The sequence below is a fragment of the Bubalus kerabau genome, chromosome 23 (genome assembly GCF_029407905.1).
Source record: "Bubalus kerabau isolate K-KA32 ecotype Philippines breed swamp buffalo chromosome 23, PCC_UOA_SB_1v2, whole genome shotgun sequence".
NCBI classification, from domain to species: domain Eukaryota; kingdom Metazoa; phylum Chordata; class Mammalia; order Artiodactyla; family Bovidae; genus Bubalus; species Bubalus kerabau.
In genome coordinates this window covers 3409258-3423262 of record NC_073646.1, presented here as the reverse complement: position 1 = coordinate 3423262, position 14005 = coordinate 3409258, and the positions used below count along the sequence as shown (strand labels likewise).

At 56.7% G+C, this 14005-nt stretch overlaps 1 protein-coding gene across 1 annotated transcript; it reads left to right on the top strand.

The window, feature by feature from the left end:
* The first annotated feature begins 7555 nt into the window (after positions 1-7555).
* BICDL2 (BICD family like cargo adaptor 2) lies at positions 7556-14001 on the top strand. Its single transcript, XM_055562284.1, has 9 exons — positions 7556-7837; positions 10449-10664; positions 10868-10984; positions 11094-11240; positions 12093-12290; positions 12413-12562; positions 13017-13144; positions 13303-13423; positions 13509-14001. The coding sequence occupies exons 1-9, from the start codon at positions 7556-7558 to the stop codon at positions 13668-13670; spliced, it is 1521 nt and encodes a 506-aa protein (XP_055418259.1). The 3' UTR covers positions 13671-14001.
* Positions 14002-14005: the final 4 nt, after the last annotated feature.

Genomic DNA, 14005 nt, shown 5'->3' with positions numbered 1-14005 from the left:
GTAAAGTAATGCTCAAAATTCTCCAAGCCAGGCTTCAGCAATATGTGAACCGTGAACTTCCTGATGTTCAAGCTGGTTTTAGAAAAGGCAGAGGAACCAGAGATCAAATTGCCAACATCTTCTGGATCATGGAAAAAGCAAGAGAGTTCCAGAAAAACATCTGTTTCTGCTTTATTGACTAGGCCAAAGCCTTTGACTGTGTGGATCACAATAAACTGTGGAAAATTCTGAAAGAGATGGGAATACCAGACCACCTGACCTGCCTCTTGAGAAATCTGTATGCAGGTCAGGAAGCAATGGTTAGAACTGGACATGGAACAACAGACTGGTTCCAAATAGGAAAAGGAGTTCGTCAAGGCTGTATATTGTCACCCTGTTTATTTAACTTATATGCAGAGTACATCATGAGAAACGCTGGACTGGAAGAAACACAAGCTGGAGTCAAGATTGCCGGGAGAAATATCAATAACCTCAGATATGCAGATGACACCACCCTTATGGTAGAAAGTGAAGAGGAACTCAAAAGCCTCTTGATGAAAGTGAAAAGGAGAGTGAAAAAGTTGGCTTAAAGCTCAACATTCAGAAAACGAAGATCATGGCATCTGGTCCCATCACTTCATGGGAAATAGATGGGGAGACAGTGGAAACAGTGTCAGACTTTATTTTTCTGGGCTCCAAAATCACTGCAGATGGTGACTGCAGCCATGAAATGAAACGACGCTTACTCCTTGGAAGGAAAGTGATGACCAACCTAGATAGCATATTCAAAAACAGAGACATTACTTTGCCAACAAAGGTCCGTCTAGTCAAGGCTATGGTTTTTCCTGTGGTCATGTATGGATGTGAGAGTTGGACTGTGAAGAAGGCTGAGCGCCACAGAATTGATGCTTTTGAACTGTGGTGTTGGAGAAGACTCTTGAGAGTCCCTTGGACTGCAAGGAGATCCAACCAGTCCATTCTGAAGGAGATCAGCCCTGGGATTTCTTTGGAAGGAATGATGCTAAAGCTGAAACTCCAGTACTTTGGCCACCTCATGCGAAGAGTTAACTCATTGGAAAAGACTCTGATGCTGGGAGGAATTGGAGGCAGGAGGAGAAGGGGACGACAGAGGATGAGATGGCTGGATGGCATCACTGACTCGATGGATGTGAGTCTGAGTGAACTCCGGGAGTTGGTGATGGACAGGGAGGCCTGGGGTGCTGCGATTCATGGGGTCGCAAAGAGTCGGACACGACTGAGCGACTGATCTGATCTGATGCAATATTGCTCTTTGCAGCATCGGACCTTGCTTCTATCACCAGTCACATCCACAGCTGGGTATTGTTTTTGCTTTGGCTCCATCCCTTCATTCTTTCTGGAGTTATTTCTCCACTGATCTCCAGTAGTATATTGGGCACCTATTGACCTGAGGAGTTCCTCTTTCAGTGTCCTATCATTTTGCCTTTTCATACTGTTCATGGGATTCTCAAGGCAAGAATACTGAAGAGGTTTGCCATTCCCTTCTCCAGTGGACCACATTCTGTCAGATCTCTCCACCATGACCCACCCATCTTGGGTTGCCCCACAGGGCATGGCTTAGTTTCATTGAGTTAGACAAGGCTGTGGTCCTAGTGTGATTAGATTGACTAGTTTTCTGTGAGTATGGTTTCAGTGAGTCTGCCCTCTGATGCCCTCTTTCAACACCTACCATCTTACTTGGGTTTCTCTTACCTTGGGGGTGGGGTATCTCTTCACGGCTGCTCCAGCAAAGCGCAGCCGCTGCTCCTTACCTTGGAGGAGGGGTATCTCCTCACCGCCGCCCTTCCTGACCTTCAATGTGGGATAGCTCCTCTGGGCCCTTCTGCGCCCGCGCAGCCACCGCTCCTTGGACGTGGGGTTGGTCCTCCCGGCACTGCTGCCTCGCTGTGATCAGTTTCATTCAGAGAGCATTCTGGTGTGAAATGAAATATTTCCTGCGGTACCAGTGAGCAAGAGATGTCCCAGCTATCCATGATTCCCACCCTCCAAATCTGAACTTCCGAGCCATGCCAAAAGCTGGCGCCACTCCCTACATGCGGAATTTAAGGATGTCACAGTCAGGATTGATTACAGTCCTGCAGTGTGCCCTAAGGGAATTCAAGAAGAGATGGATACCTCTGTAAAAATGCAGGATTCTGGTCCCAGATAGCTGAGATGCATGTGAAAGGAATGACTTCAATAATCCCAGACACTCCTGGTGGCTCAGACAGTAAAGAACTTGCCTGCATTGCAGGAGACTCGCGTTTAATCCCTGGGTCAGGAACGTCCCCTGGAGAAGGGAGTGGCAACCCACTCCAGTATTCTTGCCTGGAGAATCCCATGAACAGAGGAGCCTGGCAGGACTGAGAAACTAACATGTTCGCTTGCTTTCACTTGCATCTTCCCATACATAGAAGAATGCTAAATTCCTTAATGTGATCTTTGGTTTTCTTTACTTAACAATAATATTTGATGTTCAGACCACCTGCCCTCTTTGTTGCAAGCTTATTTATAGCCTGACTCCCTCTCCCACCTCAGAGCAGTCTCTCAGGGCTACCTGAAGTGCTGTCTCCCTGGCTCGGAGTCCCTAAGGGTCCCACTAAATAAAATAACTGTCTAAGGCTGTGACTAGTTGACTCTGGAAGAGGCAAAGTCAAGCTGATCAGTGGTTTCCAGGGGATAAGCCCTGCGGAAGGAGCCTGGGGAGCTCTGAGTATTGGACCACAGAGCTGGGAGAGATGCCACCAACAGAGACTCCAGGAGGAGCCAGCCCTGCCCACAACCGACCCCCAGAACCATGAAACAATTTGTTCCTGATGTTTGAGCCATCCAGTTTGTTAGAGAAGCCCTAGGAAATGAACGAGCATATGTGCTCAGTTCAGTTCAGTTCAGTCGCTCAGTCGTGTCCAACTCTGCAACCCCATGAACAGCAGCACGCCAGGCTTCCCTGTCCATCACCAACTCTCAGTTGTGTCCAATTCTTTGCAACCTCGTGGTCTATAGCCCACCAGACTCCTCTGTCCGTGGAATTTCCCAGGCAAGAATACTGGAATGGGTTGCCATGCCCTCTTCCAGAGAATCTTCCCAACCCAGGGATCGAACCCACGTTTCTTGTGTATCCTGGACTAGCAGGCGGATTCTTTACCACCACAGCACCACCCGGGAAGCCCAAAGGAAATGAATACCCACCAATAAAACGTCTTTTTTTTTTTTTTTTAAGTTGAGGGAAAAAAAAAAACTTGGAAATAACAGGCTAAATGAAAAAAGCAAGTTTCAGAACAATGTATTCAATGTAAAACATTTTATAGGAAGGTTTTTAAAGGCCCCAAACAATACAGCTTATTGTTCATAGGCTTTGCATATGTTGAAATCACCGGGAGGTGCCCTGGTCTGGAAGTGCACCAACCCCCTGGTTGCCTTGATGGAGGGGGTGGAGCATTCTGCCGGCTTCCCCCACCCAGCGGAGTCCTTGTGAGGCCTGCAGAGGCTTCCCCAAGGAGGAAATGCCAAGATTTGGAACACTAGGCGCCCACCAGGTGGTGGGGAGAGTTGGGGAGAGCATTCAGGGCTAAGCCCAGGCTTGGAGGCTAAAGGAGGCGGACTTGCTTGAGGGTCACCTGGAGACCAGAGGACTGGATATCTTCCCTTCTTTTATCTGAACCTGTCCCAGTATCGCTAGGCCTTCCCTGGGGCCACTCTGTCCCTCTTCTCCGTCTTCACCTGGAATCAGCAAGGAGCCTGGAGGCCAGATTCAAATGCCCCAAGAATGAGCTTGTCTGGGAGGCAGGCAAGCTGGGATGAAGCACTGGTCACGCAGGCACAGACAAATCACTTTGCCTCCCTGAGCTGGTAAACTGTGAATGGTCATGACCTCACAGGGCCATGAGGAGGGAATACACTGTAATATTAACACATGAGGTGAGTCACTTCTTATGGCCCTGCTGAGCACCAGCGCAGCCTAAGTGCTCGTACCTTACCTTCACCCTCATTCAACTGTCAGAACTCCATTAGCTGGGGACTGTGATCGCCTCCATTCTATACATGGGGAAACTGAGGGCAGCTGAATGACTCAGACACACACAGCTGATATGTAGCCAGTCTGGGATCTAGACTGAAGCCATGCAATGCCAGCACCTGTGAGCTACACTCTGTGATGTGTTGTTTTATTGGTTCATTTCTAGTTTACATAGGTCTACACCTCCTCCAACCTCCTGGGGTGGACTGTGAACCTCCTAGGAGTAGGGCCTTCATGACTTGTCTCCAGGTGAGCCCAGCCACTGCCCAGTAGGACTGGGGCTCAGGGAAGGCATGCTGAGTGTGGGTGTGGTATAGGTGGAGCCCTGGATGATCCTGGCGTTTGGAGGGAGTTGCGCAGCAGCACAGAGGCGAGGCTGGGGTGCCTCCACCCCACTGAAGTCCACCAGGTTGTCGCCCAAGTGCTGTGGAAGAATGTGGTGGCTTTACCAGGTGAGGCAGCCCACATACCACTTTGCGATGGAACTGGTGGCGCCCCTGTTCTATGCTGGCAGGAAACCCTGTCCCAGCCCAGGACGCAGGAGTCCCAGCTTGGAACTGTCCCTCACATCAATTCCCCACAAGTCAGGAGTCCCAGCTCCCATCCTCCTCCTGTTTTTCTAAGACTCAGCCAGACAGGACCCCAGTTCTCCAAGGCTCAGAAACCCGACACACCCACAGTCAGAGGGGCAGGGGACCCAGCCAGTATTGGCTGGCAAAAGCTGATATGGACGTCTCTGCCCATCTCCACATTCAAAGATGTCATGTCAGTAGCTTGAAATCAGCCTTGGGGCTTTCCCTGGTGGTACAATAGTTGAGAATCGCACTTCTAGGACTTTCCTGGTGGCACAGTGTATAAGAATCTGCATGCCAATGCAGGGGACACGGGTCCTATCCCTGGTCTGGGAAGATTCTAACTGCCTTGGAGTAACTAAGCCCGTGTGTGACAACTTTTGATCCTGTATGCTGCAACTACTGAAGACCATGTGCCTAGAGACCATGCTCTGCTACAAGAGAAGCCACCTCAATGAGAAGCCTGTGCACCGCAATGAGGAGTAGCCCCGCTCTTCGCAACTAGGGAAAGTCTGGGCACAGCAACAAAGACCCAGTGCAACCAAAATAAATAAATTTTTAAAAAAGAAAAAAGAATCGTGCTTCGACTGCAAGGGGCATGGTTTCGATCCCTGGTTAGGGAAGTAAGATCCACATGCTGCCAAGTGCTGCCAAAAAAAAGAAAGAAAGAAAAAAAGTAATCAGCTTTGGAGGGAGTATTTATAGCACAGAAATGGGCAGAATTAACAAATCAAGGCTTTCTCTTTCCCCTGAGAGCCTGTTATTAAAGACTTACCAACACACCACTGCTCCCAGCCCTCCATCTGTCCCCACTCACTAGGCCAGGAGCCCCTTTCACAGGGACCCAGGGAGCCCTGGAAGTCTGAGGAGACTCTCGAGAAGCCATCAGGTCATGGCTGGGGCATCGCCTGCAAGCCCCAGGCTGCCCTGGGCTCGACCCTGGAACTCAGCCATGGGTTCTCCCAGTCTCCTCACCCCGTCCCCTGCCGGTGACTCTGCAGCCTGGGAGCCGATAGCCTCAGGTTGGGAGGAGCACAGGCTAAGGTGTGATTATGGGCAAGTCACTTCAGCCATCCTCACATGCCACACAGGAAACAGCCTAAGAAGTCACACCTGTGCTGCTCACGTTCAACTCCTGTCCATGTGACCCCAAGCAAGATAGATCCTTGATAGGCCTCAGTTTCCTCATCTGTAAAACGGGGATAATGGTAATTCCTGCTTCATAAGGATGTCATGAAAGTAAATAAGAGCTTTCTTAGCAGAGTGCTTAATACCCGCTAGATTTGTTGCTGTCGTTAATAATGTCCTATCTCACAGGGCAGTTGTGGGGGGAAAGGGAACGGACGTCTATGTTCAGCATAGGGTGTGCACACAGCAGGTGCTCAATTAATGGGCCCTGTCGTTTTCGGTGGCAGTAAGATGGGTCAGCGGCTCTGACCTGGGTGGAGTTGCCTTTCTTTAGGCCACACCTGGCCATTCCGGCCACCAGGGGGCGCCCCGTGGCCCCGCCCCTCACCTGTGCGGGCGGTGCACCTGGCACCGCCCCCGGAAGAGGGGATCGGGGCCGCGGGGACCTCGGAGGCAGCCCGGCGCCGTCGGGTGAGAGCCGAGGGGGCGCGAGGACAGGGGCCCTTTCGAGCTTCGGGCGGACCGGGCCGGGCCAAACGGGCGCGGGCCGATGGGGCGGGCAGGGGTGGCCGGGCCGGACTCTGGGGGCCGGGAAACCCCGGGAGCGGGCAGGAAGGAAGGCGGGAAGGCTGTGGCTGGGCTTCCGACGCCGAGAGTTGGGGGTCGAGAGGCTGGTGGCCCCGACGCCCGGTGGGGGTGCTAAGAGCTGGTAGCTCAGTGCGGGGAGGGGCGATGAGGCGGGATGCCCCCGAGTCCCAGAGCGGGCTGGACCCGCAGGGGCCACGTCGGGGAGACCCCCGGTCCGTCCGGGGGCAGTTGAGCTGGGAAGACCGCGGATGCCTGGGTCCTGCGGAGAGGCCTGGGGTCTGGCACCTGCCAAGAGGAGGAAGGGGAAAGTCAGGTGTTTGTGTGTGTGTGTGTGCGTGTGCGCGCGCGCGCACTCACAGTGGGTGAGGAAGCCCCAGGCATGCTGGTGGGGGGTAACATGGGGAAAAGGCCAGGGAACCCCGTGGGTCCCCTCCCTCCTGAGCCCCAGAGTCCTTGAATTGCGGCCCCTGGCGGCCCTGGAAGAGCGCCGCCAGGCTCCCTTCCCCAGGGCCGGGCGGGAAGTAAACAGAAACCTGGAGTGGCCAGACGGCAGTGCCCGCACGGGCATAACCTGTTACCTCGCCCTGGGTGGTGGGAACTGGGGGCCTGGGCCAGCAGTCCAGAAGCAGCGGGCTGAGGGTCTGGGGACCTGAGGAAATAGGGGAACAAGGACCAGGGGGCGCTGGAGGCCAGGGAACATGGGCCTGGGCTTCTGGAAGGGGAGGGGGCTGGACTTCTGTGGGGTAAGGGGTCAGGACACCTACGTTCCCAAGGCCCTGGATTCTTGGGAGAAGAGGCTGGATTTATCTCTTGAGTCCTGAGTCCCAAGAACCCGGGTTCGGGGCAGAGTTTCCCAGCTGGTGAACCAAAACAGCTGGGGCCTAGGGAAGAGGAAGTGGGGCGGGGGGGTGGGGGGGGTGGGGGTGCGGTGGCTGGGGTGGGCTGTGGTCCTGGAGCACTGGGACAAGTTCCCGGGGACAGAAACCATCCACCAGAGGCAGGAGCCTGGGCAGCTCTCTTCCTGCTTCTCCCTGCCTCAGTTTACCCTGGGGACATTAACGGAACTGGGAGGACAAGACACAGATCATTAACCCTTCTTGGCCCGGAAGACTCAGAGGGCCAGTGGCAGGTGAAGAATTTCAAGAGAGCCGTGTCTTGGCCAGTGGGGGGGCAAACCCCTTTGGGTTGCAGAGGAGGAGTCCTGTCGCCACCTCTCCTCACAGCCCTACTTGCCCCTACAGATGCTGCCAGTGCCATGAACTCCCCAGAAGGGCCCAACTTTCCGGCCAGGCTGCTCTCAGGGGGTGCCTCCCCCAGCGGTGACGAGGGCTTCTTCCCCTTTGTGCTGGAGCGGCGGGACTCATTCCTGGGAGGGGGCCCAGGGCCTGAGGAGCCGGAGGACCTGGCCTTGCAGCTGCAGCAGAAGGAGAAAGACCTGCTGTTGGCAGCGGAGCTCGGCAAGATGCTTCTGGAGCGCAATGAGGAGCTGCAGCGGCAGCTGGACACACTGAGCACCCAGCACACTGAGCGTGAAGAAGTGAGCTGGCAGCAGAGGGCAGGGCTGAGGGGTGGAGGACAGGGGGCAGGGACCAGGTAGGGGGCGGAGGGATAAAAGCAGGGTCGCCTCTGGAACAGCAGTCCAGGGCTGGGACCAGTCTCCCTGGCAGTGTCGCCCAATGGTTAAGAACATGGGCTCCGGGACAATCCAGTGGTCCAGCATTTGGGACTCTGTGTTTCCAATGCAGGGATGCAGTTTCTGTCCCTGACCGGGGAACTAAAGGTCCCACAGGCTGCCCACTGCAAAGAAAAGAACACGGGCTCCGAGGGCAAGGCAGGACCCAAGTTCAGATCCCTGCCAGGCTGTGTGACCTTGAGCAAGCCGCTGGCCCTCTCTGAACCTTGGGTCTGGCTCCTCATCAGTATTGCACAAACCCCAGCCAACAGATCCTAGGCACTCTCTCCCTGTCTGGCTCTGGGCTAAGCACTTTCCACTCATGATCTTGGTCAATTCTTACTCAGCTCTGGGAGATACACATGGTTCCCTCCTCCCATGCTGTGGTCACTCTCACCCTGGGAGTCACATCTGGCCCCCTACACACCCAGGACACCACTGACTCCTGTATCCATGTTGTCGGCCCCACACCCTCCCCACTTGGCCACCTAATGGGCATCTCAACAGAAGTGGCACTGGATTCCGTGGTCCCATCACCTGCTGCCTGCCCCAGCTTCCCACCGCAGGGCCCCAGCCTGAGCATCTCTGCGACCTCTTTCCTCCCACACTGGCAAGTCCTGTTGATTCTTTTTTGAAACTAGACACCAAGCCTACTCACTTCTCATCATCTCTCCAAGCTGGCCGCAGTGCCATCATCTCTGCCCCAGACACAGCAGCTGCCTCCTCACTGGTCCCCAGCTTCCACCTTGCCCCTTGAGCTCCTTGTCCACGGGGTAGCCAAAGGGATCTTCAAAAACTGCAAATCAGGTCATTTCAGTCTTTGCCCAGAATCTCCCAATGGCTTCTCCTCATTTAGAATGAAACCAAAAGTTCTCACCAGGGCCTAAAGTCCTAAGTGAGCCCCCCGACCTCATCTCAGCCACGTGGCCCCTCCTCTGAGGGGGCCTTTTTTCAGTTCCCTGAGCAATCCACACTTATGGCCTCAGGGCCTTTGCACCTGCTGTTCCTTGGTGTAGCCCTCTTCCTTCTTGCCCTGCAGGCGTCAACTTAGACACCACTTCCTCCTGAAGGAGCCCCCACTGCACCTCACTCCTCTTCATCACTTCCCAGGGTTTCTTTAGAGCCCTCAATGTGCCCCTCTCCGAAACTGCCTGGTTCAAATGTGTTCATTTGCCTCTGGACTGTAAGCTGTTTCAGGCAATGAATTTGGTGGTCTCACTTACTGCTGATAGCCAGACCCCAAAATGGGGCAAGCTCAGGAAATATTGGATGGATGAATAGATGGATGGGTGGATGGCTAGATGGATGGATGGGACTTGGAGGTATTAGGAAGCTTGCCTGACCACAAAGCAGAAGTGGAGCTGGGCATTGGCCAGAACAATAGGGCAACAGGACCCCAGACTGGTGGGCTAATCCTAGAGCTGTGTTGTCCACACCCCCCGCCGCCTCACAGTATTTGGTTAAGGATTTGGCTGTCTGGGTTAGAATCCCTGCTCTAGTAACTCACTGTGTGTCCTTGGGCAAGGCATTTAACCTCTCTGAGGCCCAGTTTCCTCATCTGTAAAATGAAGATGTTAAAGATTTTAAAGGCTTCCCTGGTGGCTCAGCGGCAGGACATGTGGGTTCAATGCCTGGGTCAGGAAGATTGCCTGGGGAATGAAATGGCAACCATCTCCAGTATTCTCATTTGGGAAATTCCGTGGACAGAGGAGCTTTGTGGGCTATAGTCTATGGGGTTGCAAGAGTCGGACACAACTTGGTGACTAAACAGCAACAAAAGGATTCTAATTCCCGTGGAGTAAAGACAATAATATAGGTGAAGCCCTACAGGAGGGCTTGCTAATCATCACAGCGGCTATGGTTAGTGTCACCGTCCTGCATGGAGTCTACAGAGGGGTGAGCGGGCAGACGCTGGCCTCTGACTTGCCCGCCTCCCCAAGCTGGTCCTCTGGGTGTGCCGGGAGCGTCCCCCTACTGGTTATACAGGTTCTGGGGGAGGGCGGGCAGAGGCGTGGGGCCGGGTGCGGCTGCCCAGGGTTGATTAGAGGGAGCTGGCCAGGAGGAGCTGGGGGAGAGGGGTTGAGCAGAGGCGGAATCTCCAGAGCACACAGCTGTGTGAGGCCATGGGCCGGGGCTTCAATTCTGCCAGACTCAGGCGCCATAAACGGCGCCTGCAACCTCGGGCCCAGAAGCCCCGGCGGCATCCAGAGGTGAGTGGGCATCGGGGAGCCTCGCCCAACTCAGGCCCAGGGTCAGCCCCTCCAGAAACCACTCTATGGCTCCTCTGCCTTCTCTACTATCCGAGGCTGCGTCTTGCCCCCATGCCCACTCCCCCCAGCTCTGTCCTGTCTCTGGCTCTCAGGCCTGCCTCAGACCCCCTGGGACACCCCCCCCCCAGGTCTCTGCCTGTCGCTCTGTGTCCCCTCCATTCTCACTGTTCCCTCTCTGTCTCTGCCCCTCTGTCCTGGCCCTACAGCAGCTGCAGCAGGAGAACCATGAACTGCGCCGGGGCCTGGCAGCCCGGGGAGCCGAGTGGGAGGCCAGGGCAGTGGAGCTGGAGAGGGACGTGGAGGCCCTTAGGGCCCAGCTCGGGGAGCAGCGTTCTGAGCAGCAGGACAGTGGCCGGGAGCGGGCTCGGGCCCTCAATGAACTTGGAGAACAGAACCTCCGGCTCAGCCAGCAGCTGGCCCAGGTAGGATGACCCTGACCCCGGGTCCCTCAGCAAGGAGGGGGCGGATGCCCAGTCCTGGTGGGGGTGGTTGAGCTGGCCCAGGCTGGATGGCCCTGACCCTGGGTTCCATAGCAAGGAGGGGTGGACGTCTGGGGATGGAAGTGCTGGGCCTGTTGCAGCGTGGGCCAGCTGAGGACTCTGTTGATCCCCAACCCCATCCCCAGGCCTCACAGACTGAGCAGGAGCTTCAGCGGGAACTGGACAGCCTTCAAGGGCAGTGCCAGGCTCAGGCCCTGGCTGGGGCAGAGCTGAGGACGCGGCTGGAGAGTCTGCAGGGGGAGGTGAGTGCCAACTGGGGCCGGGGGTCTGTTAAGTGGGAAAGGCTGGCCTGGGGGCTGTCTGGGCCCAGCCTTGCCCTCCAACTCTTAGCTCTAATGGGCTTTTCCCCAGAATCAGATGCTCCAGAGTCGCCGGCAGGACCTGGAGGCCCAGATTCGAGGTCTGCGTGAGGAGCTGGAGAAGGGACGGGGCAAGCTGCAGGCCACCCACGAGGAGCTGCTGCTGCTGCGGCGGGAGAGGCGGGAGCACGGTCTAGAGGTGACTGGCAGGGCTGGGGTGGGTGGGCGAGTCAGGCTGGGGGCCTGAACCATTGCCTTGGGGCCTCCTGGGAGAAGACCCCAGAGTTGGGTCACGGGGAGCCCTAGCAGCCAGGCCAGAAGGGCAAAGGCATTAGCACAAGGGCAAGTGGGAGCCACAGAGACTGAGTGGGGCTGGTGGTTCTAGGATGCATCAGAGACCAGCAGCTGGAGGCCAGGGATGGGCCCGAGGCGAGAGCTCACCATCGGAGGTGATGGGGACCTGGACCAGGTCTGGGTGTGAAAACAGAGGAAAGAAAATGAAGGGAGGCACTATGCCTTGATGTTTGAGATCTTAGAAGCTTGCGCTTGCTTTGAGGTCAGATTACCGGGGTTCTTATCCCAGGGTCCCTCCCTACTATTGTGGGACACCAGGCTCAGTTTCCCCATCTGTGAGATGGGTGCATGATGCATGGCTGCGGGAAGGGTGTGAGACGTTCAGCAGGTCGCCTGGCTGAGAAGAGAGGATCAGTCAGGGCCGGGTGACAGCTTTAGTAAGAAGGTGGGCCGGCCCGGTCAGGGACGGGGCGGGGCTTTTCCAGGTGACCGGATGGGGCGGGACTGGAGGGAGGGTGACTGGAGACTTTGAAGTCTGGGTGCTCGTCGGGGCCCTGCTATAGGTGAGGCAAGTGGCATCTGCCGAGGGGGACTGCGGGTCCCACGGCCGCCCCGCGCTGTGGGAGCGGGAGCAGACTTCGGCCCTGGGCCGGGCGGACGCGCGGGGATGCCTGACTCCCGCGGCGCGCTGGCGCCCCCTGTCGGCCGGCGGTGGGGGCATCCGGGTGACTCGCACGGTTTCGCTCGGCTGCCGCAGCTGGAACGCGCACGCTCCGAGACTGAGGAGGCGCTGAGCGCTCTGCGGAGGCTGCAGCGGCGCGTCTCGGAGCTGGAGGAGGAATCGCGCCTCCAGGACGCCGACCTCTCGGGAGCCTCGCTGCAGTTAGAGCTCGCCCACAGCCTAGACAGCGACCAGTACCAAAACCAGAACACGGACAGAAGCGGAGGTGCTCTGGTGAGCGAGCTCTCGGCCCACCAGGCTCCACACTCACCATCCGGGAGGGCTGCAGACTCCGCCCCTCCTTTTTTATCCCTAGAAGGTTTGACACTGCCCTGATCGATTTCTTTGTTGGACAGACCACTCTATCCCCGGAGACCCAAGAAGCATCCAGCCAGCAGCGTTCGCCCCAAGAGGAGAGGTTGGAGCCTCCCAGGAAGGGAACATCCCTGAGCCCAGAGGAGATATTGGGAGAAGAGGAGGAGGAAGTGTTCCGGTTACAGATTGAGGTGGGGGGAGCATAGTATTGGATTCAAAGCTCCTCTCAATGTCAGTTTCTCTTTCCCATCTACACCGCCAAGCCTTCCCCCACGAATCCCTCTCTACTTGAATACCCCTTCATCCCAACAAACTTGCCATCAAGTTTCAACAGCCAGCCTGTATGTCACCTCCTCCAGGAAGACTTCCTGAACTACACTCCCCCTTAAGTCCCATCTCCTCCATGTATCCTTCCTGCAGGCTTAGACCATCCATCTAACCCCGACCCACCCCACCCCGCTAGGCACTCAGAAGATTCATCTCCAGCACAGGACCATTAGCTGTCAGGGTTGTTTGTGGAGCAGGTAGAGATGGGAGGTGGGAGGTACGGGAAGGCAGCGAACTAGAGTCTGGACTTCCTTGAGGAGCAAGCGCTGGGACAACCAAGGGGCCTAACTGCCTCTCTGTACTTTACCCTGGCCGCAGATGGCGATGCAGCAGGCAGAGCTACAGTCCCTGCGGGAGGAACTGCAAAGGCAGAAGGAACTGCGGGTGCAGGACCCCGAGGAGGCCTTAAGCAGCGCCCTCTCGGACCGAGACGAGGCCATGAACAAGTAAGCATCTGCAACCATTCACCACCGCCCGGGAGCTCTCTGACTTCCCTCGTTTCGTATTAGTGGTCTCACTCCCGCCTGGGTCCAGGACCCCCCCATCACCCCTGCACGCTGAAGCCCCAGCGTCCTCGGACCTGCTCTTTGCCCCTCGCCTGCAGGGTCCTGGAACTGTCCCTGGAGCTCAGCCGCGTTTCTCTGGAGCGGGACTCCCTCTCCCGGGAGCTGCTTCGCACCATCCGCCAGAAGGTGGCGCTGACGCAAGAGCTGGAGGCCTGGCAGGTGAGGGGCGGGGCGCACGGGGCCGACGGGGAGGGGCCGGTGGGGGCGGGGCCGGAGCTGACCCGCCCCGCCGGCCCGCCCACAGGACGACATGCAGGTGGTCATCGGCCAGCAGCTGCGCTCGCAACGCCAGCAAGAGCTGAGTGCGGCCGCCTCCGCCCCGCGCCCCGCCCCAACGCGCTTCTCCCTGCGCCTGAGCCCCGGGCCTGCCGGCGGCTTCTTCAGCACCCTCTTCCGAAGGACCTGAGCGCCGGGAACAGGCAGGGCTGGCTTTGCCCTCTTGGCTCACTTTCCTTTTCTGGCCAACGGAGCGATGGGTCCCGATTGTCTGCCAAAGGCAGCTGGTGCCCTCCCCTCCCTTGGAGGCTGGGCAAGGGCTCACTGGGAGCAGGGGCCAGCTTTGGGGGCCAGAGACCCCAGACGGGTGGCAGGGGCACGTGTGGCAGAGCTGTTTATCAAATCTATATAAATCTATCTTTTCTAGGCATTAAGCCCCCTGGCCCTCAACTGCGGGTCGGGGATGGGGGTGGGTATTTATGTATCAAGATCAGACAGAGTAATATATAAATCATTACACCGACT

What these genes read in the sequence shown, in the direction of transcription:
- BICDL2 (XM_055562284.1), top strand. Translation starts at nt 7,556, where the DNA reads ATGAACTCCCCAGAAGGGCCCAACTTTCCGGCCAGGCTGCTCTCAGGG. An exon ending in TCAGCCAGCAGCTGGCCCAG is followed by an intron (nt 10,665 to 10,867) that starts GTAGGATGACCC and finishes CCCCATCCCCAG; the next exon opens with GCCTCACAGACTGAGCAGGA. An exon ending in ACAGAAGCGGAGGTGCTCTG is followed by an intron (nt 12,291 to 12,412) that starts GTGAGCGAGCTC and finishes TTTGTTGGACAG; the next exon opens with ACCACTCTATCCCCGGAGAC.